The 20,650-nt window shown below is 40.7% G+C and overlaps 3 protein-coding genes across 5 annotated transcripts in view; 1 reads left to right on the plus strand and 2 right to left on the minus strand.

Annotated features, from left to right (window-relative positions):
- Positions 1 to 3,956: 3,956 nt before the first annotated feature.
- On the minus strand, positions 3,957 to 8,545 carry ATP5MJ (ATP synthase membrane subunit j). Its single transcript, XM_083838003.1, has 4 exons — positions 8,387 to 8,545; positions 6,067 to 6,190; positions 4,595 to 4,615; positions 3,957 to 4,138 (listed from the first exon to the last, which is right to left on the minus strand). Exons 2-4 carry the CDS (start codon positions 6,188 to 6,190, stop codon positions 4,119 to 4,121), a joined length of 165 nt encoding a protein of 54 aa, XP_083694129.1. The 5' UTR covers positions 8,387 to 8,545; the 3' UTR covers positions 3,957 to 4,118.
- A 325-nt stretch (positions 8,546 to 8,870) lies between these two features.
- Positions 8,871 to 20,650, plus strand: part of TDRD9 (tudor domain containing 9) — a 66,771-nt gene continuing 54,991 nt past the window's right edge. For 2 of the 3 annotated variants that reach the window (XM_083837995.1, XM_083837996.1), the window contains exon 1: positions 8,871 to 9,148. In XM_083837995.1, the coding sequence (XP_083694121.1) occupies positions 8,991 to 9,148 (158 nt within the window). In that variant the 5' untranslated portion in view covers positions 8,871 to 8,990. The remainder of the gene's footprint in view (positions 9,149 to 20,650) is intronic. The other variant, XM_083837994.1, reaches the window with a different exon arrangement.
- On the minus strand, positions 9,155 to 15,330 carry RD3L (RD3 like). Its single transcript, XM_083838004.1, has 3 exons — positions 14,372 to 15,330; positions 13,513 to 13,818; positions 9,155 to 12,731 (listed from the first exon to the last, which is right to left on the minus strand). Exons 2-3 carry the CDS (start codon positions 13,809 to 13,811, stop codon positions 12,434 to 12,436), a joined length of 597 nt encoding a protein of 198 aa, XP_083694130.1. The 5' UTR covers positions 13,812 to 13,818; positions 14,372 to 15,330; the 3' UTR covers positions 9,155 to 12,433.

Consider the following 20,650-nt stretch of genomic DNA (forward strand, 5'->3'; position numbering starts at 1 on the left):
CAAGCTGACATTCCTGATTTGTATACAGGGCGGAGTTCTGCATTCTTTTTATTGCTGTGAGTGTTGACAGTGATGACAGTTCTTACAGTAGAGACAGTTCTTTGATCATGTGTGTCACTCGCTATGAGGAGGAAACTTGCATTAAATTATTGTAAGGGACTTGACTTGGGAGAGCTGGTAGAGTGAATGGACGTAAAAATTCTGATTCATCTGCCACTTTATTGGGAACAAAAAAAAGTCTGTTACAATACGAGTTATAAAGCAACTATGGGGTAAATAGCTGTAGATGGATCCAAAGCAAAACAGAAAAAAACCTAAATGCTTGCTTTACTACTTTAGAGAAAAACCTAGAATTACTAAAAATTGCCCAATCTTATTCACAAACAGTTGTATCAGCACAACTAAGAGAAGCACAGCACTGTGGTATAAGGGTGGAAACTCCACACACAGGCAGAGTACTCATTCTGTTAATCCACAGCCAAAGAAAGTGCAGTACACTTAACAGAATTTAATTAAAATTTCCAAAGAATCCATTCTTGTCGTGGTCAGTTCATTTTGAGTTAGGGGAGAGTAATTGTTCCTAAGTAGTTTGCCTGCAGCAATAGAACAGAATTCAGGAATTTCTCGTTTATGAGTTCCTCATAAATTACCGAATCAGTCACATGGCTTTATAAAATAAAGAGTATTAGCTGCAAAATGTTAGTTGCTAAAGGTAATGAAATTAGTATGAAGAGCTTGCTGTTCAAGAACTATCTTGTAATTTCTTCTTGTTCCCGTTTACCAGATTGTTAAACAACATATTTAATGCCTAAGGGAATCTCCTATCTCACTATTCCTTCCTTCCTAGTAGCTTTACAGATTTCCGGGAATGAAACAACAGATTTCAGATGTTGATTTCCTCACTTAGTTTCATTGCAGCCATCTGGTGGTGACATCACACATAATCACCTGTGTCTTAACAAGCACCTGATAGTTCTTCTTTGGGGACTGAAATGAAAGTACAATACACACACACCAGCTCAATATCAGGGTGTATTTGTACTTCAGTGATTTACTATCATGATTAAGATACACAGGAGACGACTTCAGCTGTTTTAGTTAATTTAGATCATTTCCTGCAACTTTACTCATCCTCCCCATTAACATGAATACACATTTGTGTTTTTTTTCCTGAGGTAGACATTAAAGAGGTTAAGTAGGTTGGGCCCTGTGACTAATGATTCCTTGGCTCTGACTGTATTTTGCTCTTCTAGAGTATTCCATGACACTTTATTAGCATGCAGGGGATACTCTGAGATTCTCAGCTGTAAGACAAGACTTAGAAATTCACGTTCTAGAAATCTCATAGCTTCATGAAGAGAAACTGTGGCTCTAAGACCAAACTTCAAGGTAAAAATACAGAACTACTTAAATGGTAAAAAATATAAAATAAAATAAAATAAAATAAAATATGACCACATCTTGGATTAGCATTGTGTTAGCACTCTGGTTCTGAATTTTCATGTTCTGCATTGATTAAAAAAAACACAGCACAACATAGCAAAACTTGGCCAAGGTGATGCTGCAGTAATTGAATGAGGCTGTTCAAACTCTGTAAGAGTTTGTTGTTCCACTAACGCTGCAAAAGCTTGGTTTTGTTATTGCCAGTGCCTTATCACAGGCAACAAATGAAAAGTGCAATTGGGAACTACTTCACTACACAAAGTGTGAATTTAATCCTCTCCTTTTAGAAATGTCAGCAATATAAACAGGCAGCAGCTAAATGAACACATCACAATCTGACAATAAGCAGTAAATATTTCCTCTACCAGTGCTGAGTTGTGAATGATGGTTAGTATTACCTACATGGACAAAACCCCTGGTTTTAAATGGTCATTTGCATACAAAATGAGCCCATTCAAAAAACCCACATTCTAAAATGAGTATTCACTGCAGAGATAGTATTTTGTAGCGCTTCTCTACCTAGGGCTACATTACAGATGCCAGTGCTGCAAGTAAACTGATTACTCCTTTCACACCTCACAGTAAATAAATGGCACTTAAAATGCCTTGTCTAACTCTCCTCTTTTGTCTTCTATGCTGTAGTGTATACTTCAGCACTGAGGAACAGAAAGCGTATCAATAGTACTACACGTATCACCTTATGGGTGTGTTGGTTGCTACTTTTGAGTCAAGCACCTGACTGTCAGCTTCAAGTGAAAAAAATTGAAAGATACACAGCACTTCTACTTCCCTTACCCTTTGCAGAGATTTGTCTGCTAAGGATCACAGATAGGAAGGAGTATTCTGAAACAGTCATAGAAATTTACAACAGAAATACAACAATGGAAGACCCAGCTGCAGACAGCATTAATTTCCAGCAGAAAGTGCAATTTCAATAACCCAGCAGTGTTTCCCATGTGTACTTCCTTTTCCTATTAGACAATGAAGCAAGTCAGATGTTGTGTTAGAACTGAAGTAGGTGAAGTTTACCTAAAAGTGCAGTTAACTGTGCTCCAGGGGCAGTTTTGCAAAAGCTCCTCTTGCTTTTCCATTAACATCTAAGAGACCGGATAGCATTTTGATGTAGCTCAGTTCCACTGTGCTAGGTTCTATAGCTAAGGAGAAGCACATCCTGAAGTGATTCATGTTTTTTCCCTAGCTTGTTTTCCTCAGCTCTGTAATTGAAAATTGCTAAAGCATTATTTGAAGTACGTGTAGTATCTTAGGAACTAACTCAGTGATCATAAATTTGCATCACAAGTGCACATATAGCTTCTTACCTGGCATAAATTTTCAATCTGAACCACTCATTAACTATACCACAACTATGACCCACCCTGTAATCACCACTGGCTAATATCTGTCAATTTGAGGCTCCCTTTTCTACTTTTTATTTTTTGTTCCCTTCTTTTAGAGGCTTTTGGTTTTACGTAAAGAAAGAAACAGTAAAGAAATTTCTCATTTTTTTGGGGGGTTTTAGAAAACACAGCAAGGGCAGAAACATTGAAAACTCATGGAAAAAATGGACTTGATGGGGAAAGAATTAGATAAACCATACTGAGGGAAGATGCAGAACAAGGAAGAGAGGAACTGTGGAAGAGAGGTCAAGAATGAATGAAAGATAGCTATCTATTCATTTCAAATCAAGTGAGTAACGCTATACCAACCTTTAGGGGAAAAAAAAGCCACCACCTGAAACTGACACAGCTCATGTCAGTATTAGTACTGACTAGAGTTTTCAGAGAAATACGATCAGTAATTTTACTCTTAATAGGTGTAGATACCAAGCTGAAGCAGAAGTATAAATTCTGTAGAAATTAAAGGCAACGAGTATTTGGAATGTTTACCATGCCGTCATCAGGCAAGATTATCAAGCTCGTGACTATTCAAATACAAAGTATTTAAGTTACAGCCAGGTATTACAGTAAAAGAAATTGAAACACAAAACCTTAATCAAGCTGAAAGATTTAAGATGTTTCAGTGATGTAGTTAAAAAGATGCACGTAAGCATGAAGTCATTAAAATGACTTAGGCCTCTTAATCTTCTCAAAAGCAGATTAAGCTAAACTTAAACAAAACATGACAAAGTGAAATTTTGATTTTATGCACTACGTATCCTTGGTATGAATGTTCAGTATGTACAGTTCTGAAAACTCATTTTCGTAATGTTTTTGCATCCCCAAAGTATTGCACTGCAAGCTGACAAAAAGCTGCCAGTTACATCATCACACTTGGCACACTCAGTTAAGATATTTTTAAAGGCAATGGAGTATTTCAAAGGTTCTAACTGAAAAGATGCTATTAAAAGTGGCATAATGCTTTTATATGAAATGTTGGCTAATTCTATTAAGTTTAATTACAGAAATTCCTTTTTTTTCTCCAAAGTACTATTGTAAAAGCTTTTATGTGGAATGTGGAAGAAATGCAGAAAACAAATGTATACACTAAAAATTAATTTTCAATACACTCCAGTATACTGTGTCCAACATGTTTAATTTCTTGTTGTTCAACAGATTTATTCTAAGTACAGAAGTATATCAGGTACAGTTTTAGAATTAACTTCCCTATGGTGGTAACTTGCTTCATGTACAGTGAAGATGATCAAACACCAAATTCGTTCTCCAAGAAGAGATCTTTTAATGATGGTCAGAAGACTCTGAAACAAAGACACGATTTAGACTGTTCAAACAGTAGAGTAAACCAATTCAAGAACATAGTTCAGAACCTAGAATAGACAACTGTATCAAAATCTGAGCATAATATTTGGCAGGTTCAACTGCCCTGATAAATAAATCTACCACACCAAACTAAATGTACAACAAACTTAGCTAATAGTAAGAATCCTTTTTCACACATTTTAAAATGCTATTGCAGCAAACTCTTCTGCAGGTTTGGTATGGTTATTGGTATTGGTTATTTGTAATTACAGTTTATTTATGCTATTATCCTTAAGTCTAGAATTATTGTCATTGATTACATATATAAAATGTAAATAATGTTTGCATATACAAATTCAATTGGGAGCAAATGACCTATCTATAATGGTATAGAAAGTAACCTGAGTTATAGCTGCTCATGACAAATAAGAGGGTATTATATAGTTAATACTTACTATCTGCCACTGCTTTTTTGCCTAGAGGAAAAGAAAAAACAAAACAAGCTGAACAATTACACTTAAAAAAAAAAATCCTGTTTATATTTTACAGATAAATTTCAGTTAGATTACTCAACTCACGATTTCCTGAGTGTGAATGAGATTTAAAAAAGCATACAAGATGTACTTTTTCTGATACATTTCCATAAACATTATATATATATATAAATTATTTTTAATCAACCAAGATTCTATGCATTTAGAATTCATAGCCATCAAGACTCCCACTATGATTTGAGGAAAATTTATACAGAATGGTAGTTTTGCATAGTGTGTGTGTATATATATATATATATATATATACACACAAAACTGAAGAATGTAAACTGAAGTAGTAACAATACCGTTTACCTTAAAATCTTTTGTAATTAAAATAGCTTATTTCACATTCCCATTTTAATTGTTCTCCTAGAAGACTGATTTATAGTGACCAGACATAAATATATGGAAAAATTTTTTTTGTAAGGCAGGCAGTCACAAGAGGCTGTGCCATCTCCATCCTTGGAGGGACTCACTTGAATTCTGACTGGTGCTATCAGCAACTTGATCTAACTACTTTGAGCAGTGATTTGGATCAGGTGACCTCGAGAAGTCCCTTGCAGCCAAAGTTATTCTACAACATAAGGTTCTGTAAGTAAATGTATTAAATACAAAACTGAACCCTAAACTTCAGGAAGGGCTACAGCTATTAAAAGCTATTTTCACTTTAAATTAATGCGTAGCTTACGCTTCCTCCATATCAAGCTTCTTATAACTCTTAGTGACAGGTAGTAAAGGGATTGGCTTGGAAATTTTTCAGCATAGCCCAAATCGAAGAATAGGACCTTCAAGATACCATAATCTGTTGTAATCTTCTGCTTTGAGGGACCTGACCCACTCAAATGTACTAGCTTTACATTAGATGTTCTATTTTTTTTCTCCAAGAAAGAGATCCAGCATCACCAAATAAAACACAATTCAATGATCAGTGACGTGATGTACCTCATACTTTAAGGTGCATCAGCCCAAAATTATAGTACTTAATACAGTTCGCATGGGAAACCGTTCTTAAAGTTGCTTTTTTTTTTTTCAAATATTAAGAAAAAAAAATCAAAGTTCTAGTTCAAAACAACCTCACATTCACTCAGGAAAAATCTAGAGAAGCCTCTGGCTACGCATTTCAAATTAGATGTGTGTTTTTTAAAACCAGTGTCTACATTATTTAATATTCATAAAGCAGGCACTGTTACACTAGTTTATGAATGATTTTGTTAGTGTAGCCTTCTACACTGAACATATTAAACTTTTATGGCAAAAACTTGGCCTTAAGGAAAAGTGTTACTTTCTTATTTGCTAGATATGTTGAAGGACAGTTTGAGCTGTTGTGGACAATCATTTTATAAACCATGATTTTAATTAACAGCCAATGAAGATTAAAATGTTTAACTTACCACCATATGAAATTTTGTAATAGGTATAAGCTGTTAATGCTATACCGACCCATACTTCTTGATAAATTGTAGAGAAGTAGAACCTCATGGCTCTCCATGACTTTGGAATCATGGCTTGCACCATCTGAAAGGTAATAAGAAGTTCTGTAATGAGAAGTTTTGTAACTATATTCTTATCTGCTATGTATGTATGTGCATGTACTTATATATACACTTTGATACATCTATGTGTTATGCATACCTAAGTAGTATATACGTGCATTTGTACTTTAAGTGTATATCTATATATATTCTTTATATGTATTATACACATATATACACACACACACCCCAATACATCAGCAGCAGCAATTTATGGGTTTGCAAAAATAATCCCCCAACATGCAAAAGTACTTATTCCAAAGTAAAGCATTGAAAAGTCAGAATTAAGGTTATAACTTAACAGGCTAACACACACAAAAATGTATTCCAGCTGATGAAAGGACTCAAAGATGATCAACGGAACATTTGCACAGCAGCAGTAGTACGTAGGCTCCTCTCCCTTTATCGGTGACTTTTTGTTTGTTTCCAGACTCTCTCAGGAGCAAAACCTTGTTCCACACAAGCTAGACAGACTCTTTCCTTACACTACCAAGTCAGTTTCCCTCCCTCGCCCACATCTACCATGTCTCCCAACATGGTAATTTTTACTCAAAATAGCAAAACACAAGATAAGCTACTAACTTCAAGATTTATCATGAATATATTACTTTTAAAATATGTCCCGTGAATAGAGAGCCTACTGATTTTTTTTTCTTCTGTGTATCCAGCTTTGTTAGTCAAGGTAAACACAGAAAGCTGTGTAAGATATGTTTTAAAATAAAACTAACTCCCATACAACACGTTGGCATACCATTTGCACCACATTACACAGCAATACAACATGTTCTACTGTTTTCTACTTAAACAAGCAGAACACTTTACCCAACACAATACAACCCATTATAAACAGTTATATGCAGATATGGATAGTATATGTCAAGCCAGCACCCCAGGATAGAAACACAGTTTTTGTTTTTTCCAACTTCTGTGAGGTTATTCTCACTTATTTCCCAGTGCTAAGCGTAACATCCTTTAGCAACCATCAAGGGTAAAAGGAGACAAGGGCAGCCAATGTCAAAACAACTGGAAAAATTTAGATGGTACTTAATGAAAGCATCTTCATGGAAATCAATGTATGAATATAGAGAAGTCCACATTTCTCTTTACTAGTGTATGGAGAGACATCTCAATCACATTCATATTTCCTGAAATCGTGCTGTGCTTTCACCTGTGCTATTAAGAGCACTGAAAACCACTCCCCCCAAGGTTTTTAGCGTTTGTTCACAGAATCACAACATGGCCAAGGTTGGAAGGGACCTCTGGAAGTCATCCAGTCCAACCCCCTGCCGAGCAGGATCACCTAGAGCACATTGCACAGGATGGCATCCAGGTGGGTTTGAATATCTCCAGAGAAGGAGACTCCACAGCCTCTCTGGGCAACCTGTGCCAGTGCTCTGTCACCTCACAGTACAGAAGTGCCCCCTCATATTGAGCCTGAACATCCTGTGCTTCAGTTTGTGCCCGCTGCCTCTCATCCTGTGGCTGGGCACAACTGAAAAGCGACTGTTCCCATCCCCTTGATGCCCACCCCCCAGGTGTTTTTATACATTAATGAGGTCTCCCTTCAGTCTTCTTTTCCAGGCTAAACAGGCCCAGCTCTCTCAGCCTATCTGTGAATGACAAGTGCTCCATCGTTCTCACAGCCCTCCTCCGAACGCACTCCAGTAGCTCCACGTCCCTCTTGCACTGGGGAGCCCAGAACCGGTCACAGCACTCCAGGCGTGGCCTCACCAGGGCTGAGCCCCAGGGGGAAGATCACCTCCCTTGACCCGCTGGCAACACCTTTCCGAATGCAGCCCAGGACACCGCTGCCTTCTGCTAAGCCACAATGCTGACTCAATGTCACCCCGCTGCCCACCAGGCCTCCCAGGTCCCTCTCTGCAGAGCTGTTCTCCAGCAGCACACCCCCCAGCCCGCACTGCTGCCTGGGGGGCCTTCCCCCAAGGCCTCAGCGGACACAACACTGATGAAACCTCTTCTCAAAACCCCTCCGTCCGACAGCGGCATGCCCTTTCTGCTCCCCCCTCCCAAGCACGCCCTCACCACCCCTCGGAGCGCGGCCCCGCGGCCCTTCCCGCACCGGCGGGCGACGGCAGAGCACGGCCGCCCCCCCTCACCCAGCACCTCCCGGGGGCTGCCCCCAGCCGCCCCCACCCGAGGTGCGCCCCGCGGCACCCACCCTTAGGGCCGGGGGGGAGCGCGGCGGCCGCCGAAGGTCACGGAGCGGGGACAGCCGCCGGTGCCGCTGCGGGGGACGCCGGGAAGGGGAGGCACCGGCCCGGCAGGGGCGGCCGCGGCCAGGCAGCGCCCCCTGCAGCTGCGGAGGAGCGGAGCCCGGCTCCCAGCCGCTCCTCCAGGCGCGGGGGAAGGAAGCTGGGCGCCCGGGGAGCGGGCGGCACCGGCAGGCAGCCACCCGCCGGGGCGGGCTGAAGCGGCTCCGCGCCTGGGGGCTGCTTCCCTGGGGGAGAGACGGGGTGGCGCACCCTGGAACCGCGAGGGGACCGTGCTTTGTACTGTGATCGGGCAGGGATCGTGCTTCGTGCTGTGACCGGGAGAGGAGCGCGTTTCGCCCCGGGAAGCGCAAACGGGAGCCAACACCCGGCCCTACGCCGCTCCGCCCGCTGCCCCCCCAACATGGCGGCCGCCCCCCCCAACATGGCGGCCGCCTCCCCTCAGCGCCGCCGCCCGGCCGAGGCGCCCGGTCACGTGGTGTGGGCAGAGCCAGGCCGAGCGCGGTAAAAGAGCCGCTCGGGGCTGCGGTGCGAGGCCGTGCCGCCGCCATCATGCTGCGGGCGCTGACGGCGGAGCAGATCCGCGACTGGTTCACCGTCGGCAAAACTGTGACCGCCGTCGAGTTTTTGGGGGGCGAAGCGCACGCCGGAGCCCCCCGAAGTCCCCTCGGCTGCCCCGATGGCCCTCGGGAGCCGCCGGTGGCCGCGGGGTGAGTGCGGGGCTCCTGGTGGTGAGGGCGAGGGGCTGCGTGTGGGGGCACCTGCGGCGCCTTCCCTCAGTCAGCTCCGTGCCTGAGGTAGCGGGGTGAGCAGCGTGTGTCCTCAGGGCATGTGTGTGCCTGCAGCTGCCCCAAGTGCCTTGTGTGGGTGCAGCTCGGGGTGCTGCTGTTGGCTTCCTGGGCTGCACGGGCGGCCTGCTTCTGGCTTTGCCTCAAAAAGAGCACAAAACTGGCACGTCGAAACGTTTGTCTCCTTTCAGCCCCTCGTGTAAAAGTGCTGCTGGTACTAAGTTCTGAATTGCTGATGGAGGTCTGCTTTTTATACAACGAGTTAAAAAAAAATGCATAAATATAGCAATGGCCAGGTGGGGGGGGGGGAATGGGCTAAAGTTGTGCCAGGGGAGGTTTAGGTTGGATATTAGGAAAAACTTTACTGAAAGGGTTGTTAGGCATTGGAATGGGCTGCCCAGGGAAGTGGTTGAGTCACCATCCCTGGAGGTCTTTAAAAGACGTTTAGATGTAGAGCTTAGGGATATGGTTTAGTGGAGGACTTGTTAGTGTTAGAGGTTGGACTTGGTGATCTTGGAGGTCTCTTCCAACCTAGATGATTCTGTAAAACATTTAAAAGGTTTTAGTGTGGAAGATATGGCTGTGCTCTTTAACTTGCCTGTCATAGGTCCAGCTGTCTCCAAGTTAGCCCTTTTTTTGTAGCCATTTCATTTGGCTAAAAGCATCACAGGCTGTTTGTTCTGCCCACCAGTTGCGCAGGTGGGAAACATTGGTGCTCTTTGATATTATTGCCATTCACCTTTCTGGCAGTGGAATGGTTTGTGTTCGCTGCCTGCTGAGGGTAAAAGTATCAGCAGGGTTAGCGTGAGGAATCGCAGTTCCACATTGCCTCATGCAAATCGTGTAGACCCTAAGTAAAAAGCACTTAAACGCTTGTGTTCTCAGGCAGTGACTGTCAGCAGGGAAGCGATGACTGGCCTACTGTAATGATGCTGCTGATTAAGTTGAAATCTAGGGCATAAGCAAAATTCCAGGAAAGTTTGCCTTAGCTGGCTGAGGTGCAGGTTTTCTTTGTGGCATAAGCCAAACAGATTTCTTTAGAATATGTCTGACTTCTCGAGCTTGTCTTCCTGTTCTTTCTGCCTTTATTCTTTCTATGCTTTTCTCTGCTTTTCTCTGCTATTTAACTAAAGAGTACACTTGCACTTCAGTCTGGTGAAAATATTCATATTCTGTAAAATTACCTCTCGATTCTGTATTTAAAAGATAAATTGACAAATTAAGGTGTTAGTGGACCACGTTTCTTCAACCTTTGGATAATTTTTTCCTGTGCCACCTCCAGTTTCCAGTTTGGTTTCTCTCCTCTTCTCCCATTTGTTGCTGCTACAACTGGATATAGTAGCCTAGTATATGTTTAATCAGTAAAAGGTGTGTGAAAGTAAGCAAGACTTTCTGTGCTTTTGCTTAGCATTGGGCTGGGAAATAATTGACTGTGATGCCTAGATATTTTGTTATTATTCAGTAACTGCCTTTTAGCATGTTTTAGTGGTCGTCTTCGTTTCTGGAATTGGAAGTCTGCATTTGCTTGTATTAAAGTGAAATGTATGAACAATGGAGAAGCTGTATCAGTGGTCACTGTGCTTTTGACACACATACCCACACACACACCCTTACCTGCAGCCTCCCTGTTTTGATGATCACGAAGCTAAGTGAGCCCTACATGTTTACTGCCTTATCATTTTCCATAAACTAAGATTTGGAAGCTAAATTTGTGGGGCTTTTCTCCTGTTTTCCAATAAAAAGTTGTGAAGGTGCATGTTTTAAAAAATTTCTCTTTATGTGAATTACCATTGCTGGGATCCTGAACGCTTGACTAAATAAAAAAATATTTTCCAAAGCCTGCGTTGCAGATATTCATTCTCAGTGTAATACTAATTCTGCTGATGTCTTTGATGTGCTCAGTAATTTACCTTCTTGCCTATAGAAAAGTACCTGAAGTTTAACTGTTTGAGGGAGCTTTGTTGTTGAGAAAATACTTTCAGGCCATCCCTGTCCACGTGCAGGGATCCACTTCTGGCTTGTTTTAGAACTGCATGAAAAGAATGGGATAAATTTTATTCGGTATTGATAGAGCAGATTAAGTTGAAATGAACACTTTTTTAATTTATTTTTAAGCCAACAGCTAAGCAAAAGGTGGACAGAGTTTCTATGCCAGCTCTGAGTGCAGGTCTGAGTTTGCACATACATATGAAGTTTCCCATATTTAGCTTATGGGAAGTGGGGGGACCAGTTACTCTTGGTGATGAGCTGTATTTTTTAATTATTCTTAACCTTTAGGAACTGATTAACTCTAGCCTTGTAGTAGTTTGTTAGCTAGCTTTATGCAAGAGTTTTGATTGTTTTGCCTCCTTTGTATCTGGTATTCCACTCTCCTGTGTGAAATGTTCTCAAGATCTGTGAATTTTCCAAAGGCTTCTTAAAACCAATTTATATTGCATTGCAAGTGAATTCGTTCTTAGGTGGAGAAGAGTTGTGGCCTGCGTTTTCACTGACTTTCTGCTCTAGTTGTCTGCTGTGACCATAACTACTGTGTGTCTGATCAGTCTTGTAAGACTTTATTTATCATTGTGTGTTCATAATAATGGCAACTGAAAATTTGAAAAGATCACCTCTTGCTTTTGCAATAATCTGTTGAATATCTTTTGCTGTTACAGAGATGTATCATATTTTTTACACACATTTTACCTTGCTTTCATTTTAGAACTTATTCTTGAAGTTGAGAAATAACTGTTCAGCTCCAAAAGGTATTTACCAGTTTATTTGGTACAACTGATACTATATTAAGTCTTACACAGTATAAAGTTCCCACAGAGCCTAAAAGCTGTGTGACAAATAACAGTAGTTTGTGCCTAATGCTTTGTGGAGTGGTGCTATTTCAAAATACGGAACATGGTCTTTTCTTGTTTATACATCTATATCTGTCTACCTGTGTGCTAAAAGGAAAACACCTCAGTGCTTTATCAGCAGCAGCTATGTTTTTTGTTAAAAGGTGCCTTCAAACACAACATTATAAAGGAACAATGAAGATGGGAGGAGGGTTCATACTTAAAGTTTGTATAATGCACACTAGCTGTAACCAAGGACTTGGATTTCTGAACTTGTATAAAAAGGGAGCGTGTCACATTTTCTATTCCTATGTTTGTGGATGGCAATCACAACAAAGGAAGACAAACACTACACAGCTTTTTGAAAGAAACACAAACCCACTCAACTTGATGGGTAGTAGTATGGAAGGTTCCAGATTCTATCAGAGAAAGTGGGAAACGTGCTTTGCGTGTTTTTGTCGACATAACTTGAAACGGTGGGGATTTCATCTTTGTCTGATTTGTTAGAACTGTCTCCACGCAGGCTGCAATGTTCAGAGCAATTTGTATTCCATACGTCTGCCAGTTGCTCTTGTTGGTTTTCTCTCTCAATGGTAGTAAGGAAATCTTTTAAAACTTGCTTGAATATGTAGACTATTTCCCAAGGTAAAACATCGTTTTCTGCCAAAACTTCACGAAATCTAGAAACAAACAAGAATTGAAATCTAATCATTGGGGCTGACAACTCTTCTGTTTCCTTGCTCATCTTTTGAGGGAAGGGGAAGGAGGAGGAAATGACTGTGTTCTGGTGTCATTTACTCCTTGCTACCACATTTCCCCACACGCCTCCCCCAAAAGATTACAAGAGGAAGAGAGCTCTAACAATGCACTGGAAGCGGTCCAACTATTATGAGGGTTGTTGTTATTCAGTATGCTTTTTCTTTTTTTTTTCTTTTCCTTCTCCATCTGGGTAACTTGATTTAAACTGACTTTGCCCTTAGGTATATTCTGGGCTTTAAAAGGCACATGGGCTTCTTCTGTCATTTCTACATGCCCCTAGAAAATATATTTAAAATATGAGTATAGGAGAATTTTACATGGTAATTCCCCCCAACGTTTCATATTTAGTAGACTGTAACCAATTTACAATTGAATTGTAGTCGGTTACGATTTAGTATTGGGGATAATTAACAGGAAAAAAAGAAAGTATTGACAGGTCACATTTTTAAGCATGCAAGACTTCCCTTGTTTAGGATTAAACCAGGAAAATCCCGATATTCAAAAACAAAAACTTCACCTGTACAACATAATAAAGCACAGGTGTAGTTTGTGAAACATCCATAAAATACATTCAAGTAGATGGTCATTGTTACACTGGAAGAAAGATCAGAGCCATACATAAGCTTGGGTAGAAGCTTATAGATAGAAGAAATAGTTTATTTATGCTCCGGTACTCAAGGCTAGAGGAGTAGGAGTAGTTACCTGCTGAGGATGGTTCCAGTTTGGCAGGGCTGGATTTGAGAACAGAGGACTTCCAGCTGCCGCTGCTCCGTGGCTGGAATTGTTGCTTGAGGATTTTGGTAGTTCTTCAGCCAGTTGTAATCCGTGCCAGGTTTCTGGACTTTCTGTTCATTTTCAATCTCTTGCACTAATCTTTCACGCTCTTTCAGGTGCCATTTCAGTTCCCTCAGCAAGGTTTTGGTAACTAGTTCTGATCCAGGATACCTTGTGGATTTGTAGGAATCGTTCTTTGACCATTTCATCCAGCCAAAAAGTGGCATTTTTAAGCTGTCAGGAAAAAATAAAACAATGTATTTTGCTTATTTCTGTCAGACCGGTAGTGTTTATACCTACAGACTTCCTTTTAAGCTGCTGACTGTTTAAAGGAAACTTCACTTATGATGGTAAAATTTCTTGCACTACAATATAAGAAGGGATAATAATCGGCAAGCCGTAATTAAATCTGACAGGCCTTACATTTTATATTTTACATCTGTTTTCCAAGTTAACACTTTCAAATGCTGTAAGCTTCAGAGTTGTAAGTGCATATTTATCTTGAAATTACTTCATGTTTCTTTCTTGAGAGCATACGAGGTAGTTAAAAAATATTAAAAAATTGAAGTAATTCTTGCAAGTTTAAAAAAATAAATTGATAAAGTTAAGTGCTGCAACTCCGTACAAGTCCAGCTTAAAACTTCTGTATCACTTTGTATTTTTACATAAATTCTTATTGATGTAACCTCTGGAAACAAAAATCTGGTGGAATAGACTTTTAAATTGCAGTTAGTTACCAATCATGCAGACACAAGCATACCAATCAGAAGGAAATAACATAAATTACCTTTGCAGTTGTCTGACCGGTGTTGTTTCAGGTGAGTCTCTTATTCTAGCATATCCTGTTCCAGGCTGTTACTACTGGTGGAAGAAAACAAGTTTTTTTCTTTATTTACTCAAACTGTGCGTAGAAAAATGACTTTCAGTACTGAACATCACAGTTCTAAGTTTTTTTGCTTTTAAGGTTCTTTCTCATCCTCTATACCAGACAGACAGCAGCAGTAATCCATTTAACCTAACATGGTCTCTCAAACACTTTCTACAAAGTCCATTAAGATTTCCTACCTTGGGATTGAGTTCTGCCGATGGCAGCAATTTAAAAAAAAAAAAAAAAATAACAATTTCAAATGCTTGTTGCTAAATCCATCTGAAGGTATTGGTGGCCGTGAGATGAATAATGATTGTCTGGAGCAACTCCAGACGCGCTTCTGGCTGAAGTTAAGGCTGTCGGATGCTGTGATGCTTGGCTGTGCATAGCTGTAGGTTGCAGTTTAGAGCTGTATTTTTATGCCTGTAGAATGCTAAAAATAGCTCTGTTGCTTTTATCATCAACCTAAACTTTCAGGCCAGTGAGATGCTGAAAGACTTTCTCCCCTTAGAGGGGGGAGCAGGCTGTTGTACTGTCACTTCTGAGCGGCTAAGAATAGGCTTCCTCCAGTACGGAGCATCTCAAGCCTTTGTTCGCTGAGTGCTGACAGAACAGAGCTATTTGACGGTTACTCAGGATTTTGGTCGCTATATTAAATGCTTCTTCCAGATGAATTTCATCGATCTCATGGTACTACACTTTTTCGTTACCATGCGTAACATAGCTGTTAGCATTTTTAATTAACATTTCAAATGTGTTTAAAGAAGCCAGTCTGTAACACCTACGGTGTGCCATGAAAGACGCACTAATCTAATTAAAGGAATGGAATGAGAAGGAAATGCAAATTGAGGTCAAACTGATGTAAAAAGCCCAGAATTTAAAGCCTTACCATAGACTTCGCTTCTCTCTCAACTGGCTGTCAGTTGCCTTTTCCTTCTTCCCTTGATGAGTGTTTTGAGCATATCTGTTTTTAAGATTAATTTCCAGGGATGGCATTGCACGCAATAAAGGTCGCTGAAGCAACCATTTTCCGTTCCAGTTCTCTGGTCTCTTCCTATTAATCTAAATGATAGGCATGGTATATTAAGTGCCTTCCCTCCTTGTCTTCCTTGTTAGAATGGCTAGCTTTGCTCCTGTAAGTATTTTTCGGTCCTACTTTTTTGCCTCCACTGGTGTGTGGAACCGTTGGAAGAACAAGGCTTCTGTAAATTTGTTCTAGATGTCATACAACATAAAGGATGACGTGTGGGGCTGTTATTAAAGCTGATATTCCTTATACATTGGAAAAATTCAGATGTCAGCATTAATCCTCTTCAAGTGGAAGGTTTTCACATTGCATTGTATGTGGTACTATGAAAAATGAAGGGAGCTAGGTTTATGATGACAGAACTGTCCTGACAGATTTTCAGATGAAATTAAAATGTTCCTTGCCACCTCCTTTACAGCACAGTTACCATGTCACCGCTTACTTTCCAATTTGATACAGTGGAGAAAAAAATGCTGTACAGCGGAAAACCACTGTAGTGTCTGTGCAAATTAAGAAGATGTGTGCTCGAAGGTGTGCAAATTAATGAAATGAGAAAGCTACAACAGTGGGTTTTGTTGTTCTGGTTTTGTTTTTTCACCTAATCTTCGGTTATACTGTGAAATTTTGCGAGTCTGGATACTGAGAACGATGCTTACCTTTTCATTGGAAGGGGAGCACTAACACTGACAATCTTGTTGCTTCTAGTTCTGTGTACGTGTTTCAGATCTGCATTTGGGACGATTTGGCTGTTTGTGCGAGTCTGACACTGGGAACTGGAACTTCATTCCGTCTAACCCGCAGTGTACCAGAGTTTTGCAGTGCTGTATCCAGATGGAAGTTGCAGCTTGACTTCAGCAGATAGTGGGTCTGTTCCCTGAAGGTGTTAATGAGTGGTCTTAGTGGTAGCTACAGCTGTTACGTCTCAGTCTGGGGCAAATCTATATTTTGATTCCTCCCACTAATTTTTAGGCGCATCTATAATAAAAATACAAATGGTGTGAAGTCATTACGACTTACCTTCAGTGTTTGTTTTCTTGTAAATACACATTCTTTGACTTATTACTGGGGGAAAATGGTGTGGTTTCCTTGACATTCCTGTGGCAATCTTGCACTTCAGTCTGTAAATTCAGGGATGCTGTGTTACTAAGAGTGATTTAGGTTCTGAGCTTCTCGCCTTTGTTTTCCCTTTTCTGAATCTTCCTGTGCTGGTACTAGAGGCTAAAACACATCACAGTACTAGAGAGAGACCGTAACATTAGTTACATAATGATGAGTAATTTTTCATTTGTTAATAAACCAAAATTTACTCTGCCATTGAAGCAGAGCAGTTGTTAACTAATTGATACATTTTGTGTAAACTAGCCCTAATGGTCTGTGAATAGAAAAATGACTAATAAAATAGAAAAATAGAAAAAAATAGAAAAATAGAAAATGACAGCTGAAGATCCTTTAATAAGGAGGCTGAAGGAAAGCAAGATTTATATTTTTCTTACTTTCCTAGGCAAAGAATGTAATGAATTCCTAAAGCATCCATTTCTGTAGCTTTTTTTTTTGAATTGCAGTGAACAGTATCTCCTCGTGTGCTGGTAAATCAGATTGGTTGTTCATACATGTATTTCTTAGACTTGTTCTTAAGATGAGCCTAAAAACCTGCTACAGAAAAATGGTTGTCTTCTGATGTTGTTCTCAAATTGAACTGAGGGAGCAGCAACAATTGCTGGAGCCAAAGTGCAGGTTTCCTTTCATGAATCATCTCAGACAGCTTTGGTAGTCCTTCCTTGCTTGCTGTGACAGGTCCCAGGTTCGTCAGCGAAGAGCCCTGTTCCAAAGGAATAGTCTTAAAAGAGCACAAGTTAATTGAAAATTAAATGGGCAATTGAGGAAATAAGGGAGGCAGTCAGTGGGTAAAATGGTATCTCTTTTCTAGCAGCCCTATGTAAGACACAGGTTATTTCTTTTTATTTTGAAATGGCTTTCTAGAAAACAGACTTTCTTGAAAAGCTCGGTGGCTGCTTACATCTATCCTGTGGACTTTCTGGCACCAAAAAAATTTATTCCAAAACCTTAATGTGTTCCTCTTCCTGCTATACTCACTGCTATACTCTTCCTGCTATACTCAAGTAAAGAGGAGGTCCAAATCAAACTTACTACTTTTTGACCTAACTGTAAAATCTAGTGGTTTACACAGATGTTCCTTACATAGGCAGCTGACTAGGAGTCTGTGTACCTAGTTTGTGGAGATGTTGGGTGAGGTGGAGAGAAGAGGGACTTCTCATTTTTCTTCTTTCTTGAGAGGACAGAATGCTTATGGATTTGCAAGAAATAAGCAATCACTAAATGATCATATTGTGCTGTGCATATGGTTTCCAGCGCAGGTTACTCCTGCTGTGTGTGCTGAATACTTCCACGCTTCTTGGGAGCCTTTTCCTAAATTCTCTGTAGAAATGGAGGCTTGGGGAGAAGCTCTGACCACAGCTAGGTGGCTTGACTTGTGTCTCCTGTGCCGTCCGACCATATGAAGAATAAATGCTTCATCTTGAGGATGGCTGAATAGAGCTAGGCAGTCTAAAACAGATTTCTGTGACAGGGCACATATGTAAGACCCTTAAGCTTTAGCACCACTAGAGGTGTGAAGACAACTGCACGTGAAATGACAGAACAGCTGAAACCCATCTCTGTTGTAGTGGCTGCTTTGTGGTGGATTTTTTATGGGTTATGGTGGATGCATTTGATTCTGGGTTATGGTGGATGCATGTCTTCTAGCTGTGTTAGTTTCATGGCATTTGGTTTACAAATACAGGAGAGAGGAATCGTTGAGGTAGCTTGACTTGCATTTCCATAGTTATGTACACAAAGTAAGCATAATTTACCTGAAATTACTCCAGAATAGATTAATGTTGAAACTTTTTTTCCTTAGTGGCTTCAGTAAACATACGTGCAGCCTGTAATTCAGAAGGGGAGAAGGGAGCGTCAATCTAGTGTGGTATCAGTACAGGTCATCTGTCAAGAATTCCTCCGAAGACAGCACCACATCTGTGACAAGGGTTGTGTCCTGGGTATCTTTTGTCCTGATGGCACATGCCCAGGGTGTGCTGTGACAAACATCACCGTTTATAAATGGTTGGTTGTCGTGTGTGGCTTGGTGTGAAGGCATGGAAGCCCGGTCCATTGCTCTCATGTTCAACCTCATAATGCCTGGTGTCCAGCATCTGTTCTGGGAGTTTCTTTTTTGTCTCCTTCTGTTTGCTCTCACAGTTGGAGGGGAACCTGGAGTAAGATATTCTAGAATCAAATATCTGGTATGTGACTGCAGTTATTTAGCACTTAAGTAGGAGAATTGTTTGCTTTTAAAGTTCTTCAAGGTTAAAATCTCTGAATTTCTTTGTCGGGTCTCTTCCAGCTTACGTTATCAACTAGGAGCCCTTGGCTCCATATTAAAGGCACAGCATGACAACAGGGCAAGAATAGTTGCGTGCACTTGGTGATGCAAGTGCAACAGACAACATGGATTTAAATAGCTAATACTTACCATGGGTACACAGCATGTTCTGAGGGTGCTGAATGTACCTGGAGTTTGACTGTGAGACAATAGCAAAGCATAACTACAGAGGAGTACTTGAAGAATAAAGGTGAAGAGCTTTTGTGGATGTTTACAGGACGCTTCTTCAAGGCTAAGTGATAGCATGGGAAAAAATGGGGTGGGTTCTTACAACTTAGTAAGTGAACAGTGGAGTCTGGCATCGTGAGTTCCTGACTAACCTAGATAGCAGCTACTTCAGAAGATGGAACTGTTTATGGCAAGGTAATATTTCTTAGCTAAAAAGAGATGACAGCAGATGTTCATTTTATTCTGTCTGATGCTTTCCAAAAGCTTTAGAAAGCTTATGTAAAGAACTAAGTAAGCTAATCTCTTTAGCACAGTAAACTTGGATATTTGCACTGGCGTGTGGTTAAGTAAGTTTTCTGTTTATGACCTTTCAGTGCTACTGTAATAAAGGATTTGTTGTAATCATGTAATGGGGAAAGTGCATTCTCAAAACATTCTTGCAAAATCTGAAACTCTCAGGAAGAAGGAAAGTTCTCTAGGGAGCAGCTGTTCTTCCAGTGTAGTGTTTTCTTGAGAAAAGTATTGATCTGTAACCATATTCTGGGAACTAGTGAAACTTTTCCACTTTGTCTTGGGAGAAGAAGGTGCAAATCCAAGTTAGCTTTCAGTGCAGGAAGGAAGGCTTTAATCCTTCTGTGCGTCTTAACATCACATACATAAAGGAACTTCCTAAACTGAAAAGCTGGTCCAGTACTGAAATAAAAGCAGTCTACTTAAACCTGGAGTTACTACTGTGCTCGTCTGTATGAACTACAACTTCAGTACTGATTTGCGGTGGTTGAGTTGTGTGGTACACAACAGTGTTCTTTGACAGAAAGCCAGTTTGAGAAGTTACTGACCCTGCACACAGGTTAGCTCACCTGACTCAGTGTGCCGTGGAGCTGGGCTTTTGAACTGCCTCACTGAAGGGAATTAAGGGGAAAAGGAAACTGTGAAAACACTTCCATTTAACCAAATACTGCACCGTGACAACTTGCCAGAACAGGTGGAGGAGAAGGTTCTTATTCTTTACTATAGAAGATTTAGAACATCGGTACCATCTGTGATCTGAGATGCTTCTGACTTGTGGTTGAAAGAGGCAAATACAGTTCTCTTTATGAATGAGAGACTCATAATAACACACCAAGAAATTGTCATCAATAGTCTTGTTTGTCCAAAAGTATTGATAGCAAGTTGTAACCACTGCTAGCTAGCTAAGGTTTTAACAACTTGGTGTAGTGGTGTGTGCTCCATATTTGTTTGTAGGTTATAGTCACATGCTGTGGTTTGTCATCTGTCAGATGTTGTGAGGGGTTGGTGCCTCAAGTTATGTATGAGGGTTACCACCAATACTACCGGTCACCTGAGAAAAGAGACTTCAGTTTTGTAGCTCTCTGTAGCTAGCAGGTAAGACGATGTGCTTCCATTTATAAGCTGTCCCACTCCTTGGATTTAATGATCAACTTTGCAGTGTGTTTTTCTTTGATACGGCAGAACAACTCACTGGAGCTGTTTCAGGCTGCAGACAGATGGTGAGTCTACCTCCTCAGATCTTACAGACAGCATTGGATGGCTTTCACTTGTT

Source organism: Anser anser (genome assembly GCF_964211835.1).
Source record: "Anser anser genome assembly, chromosome: 5".
Lineage (NCBI taxonomy): Eukaryota > Metazoa > Chordata > Aves > Anseriformes > Anatidae > Anser > Anser anser.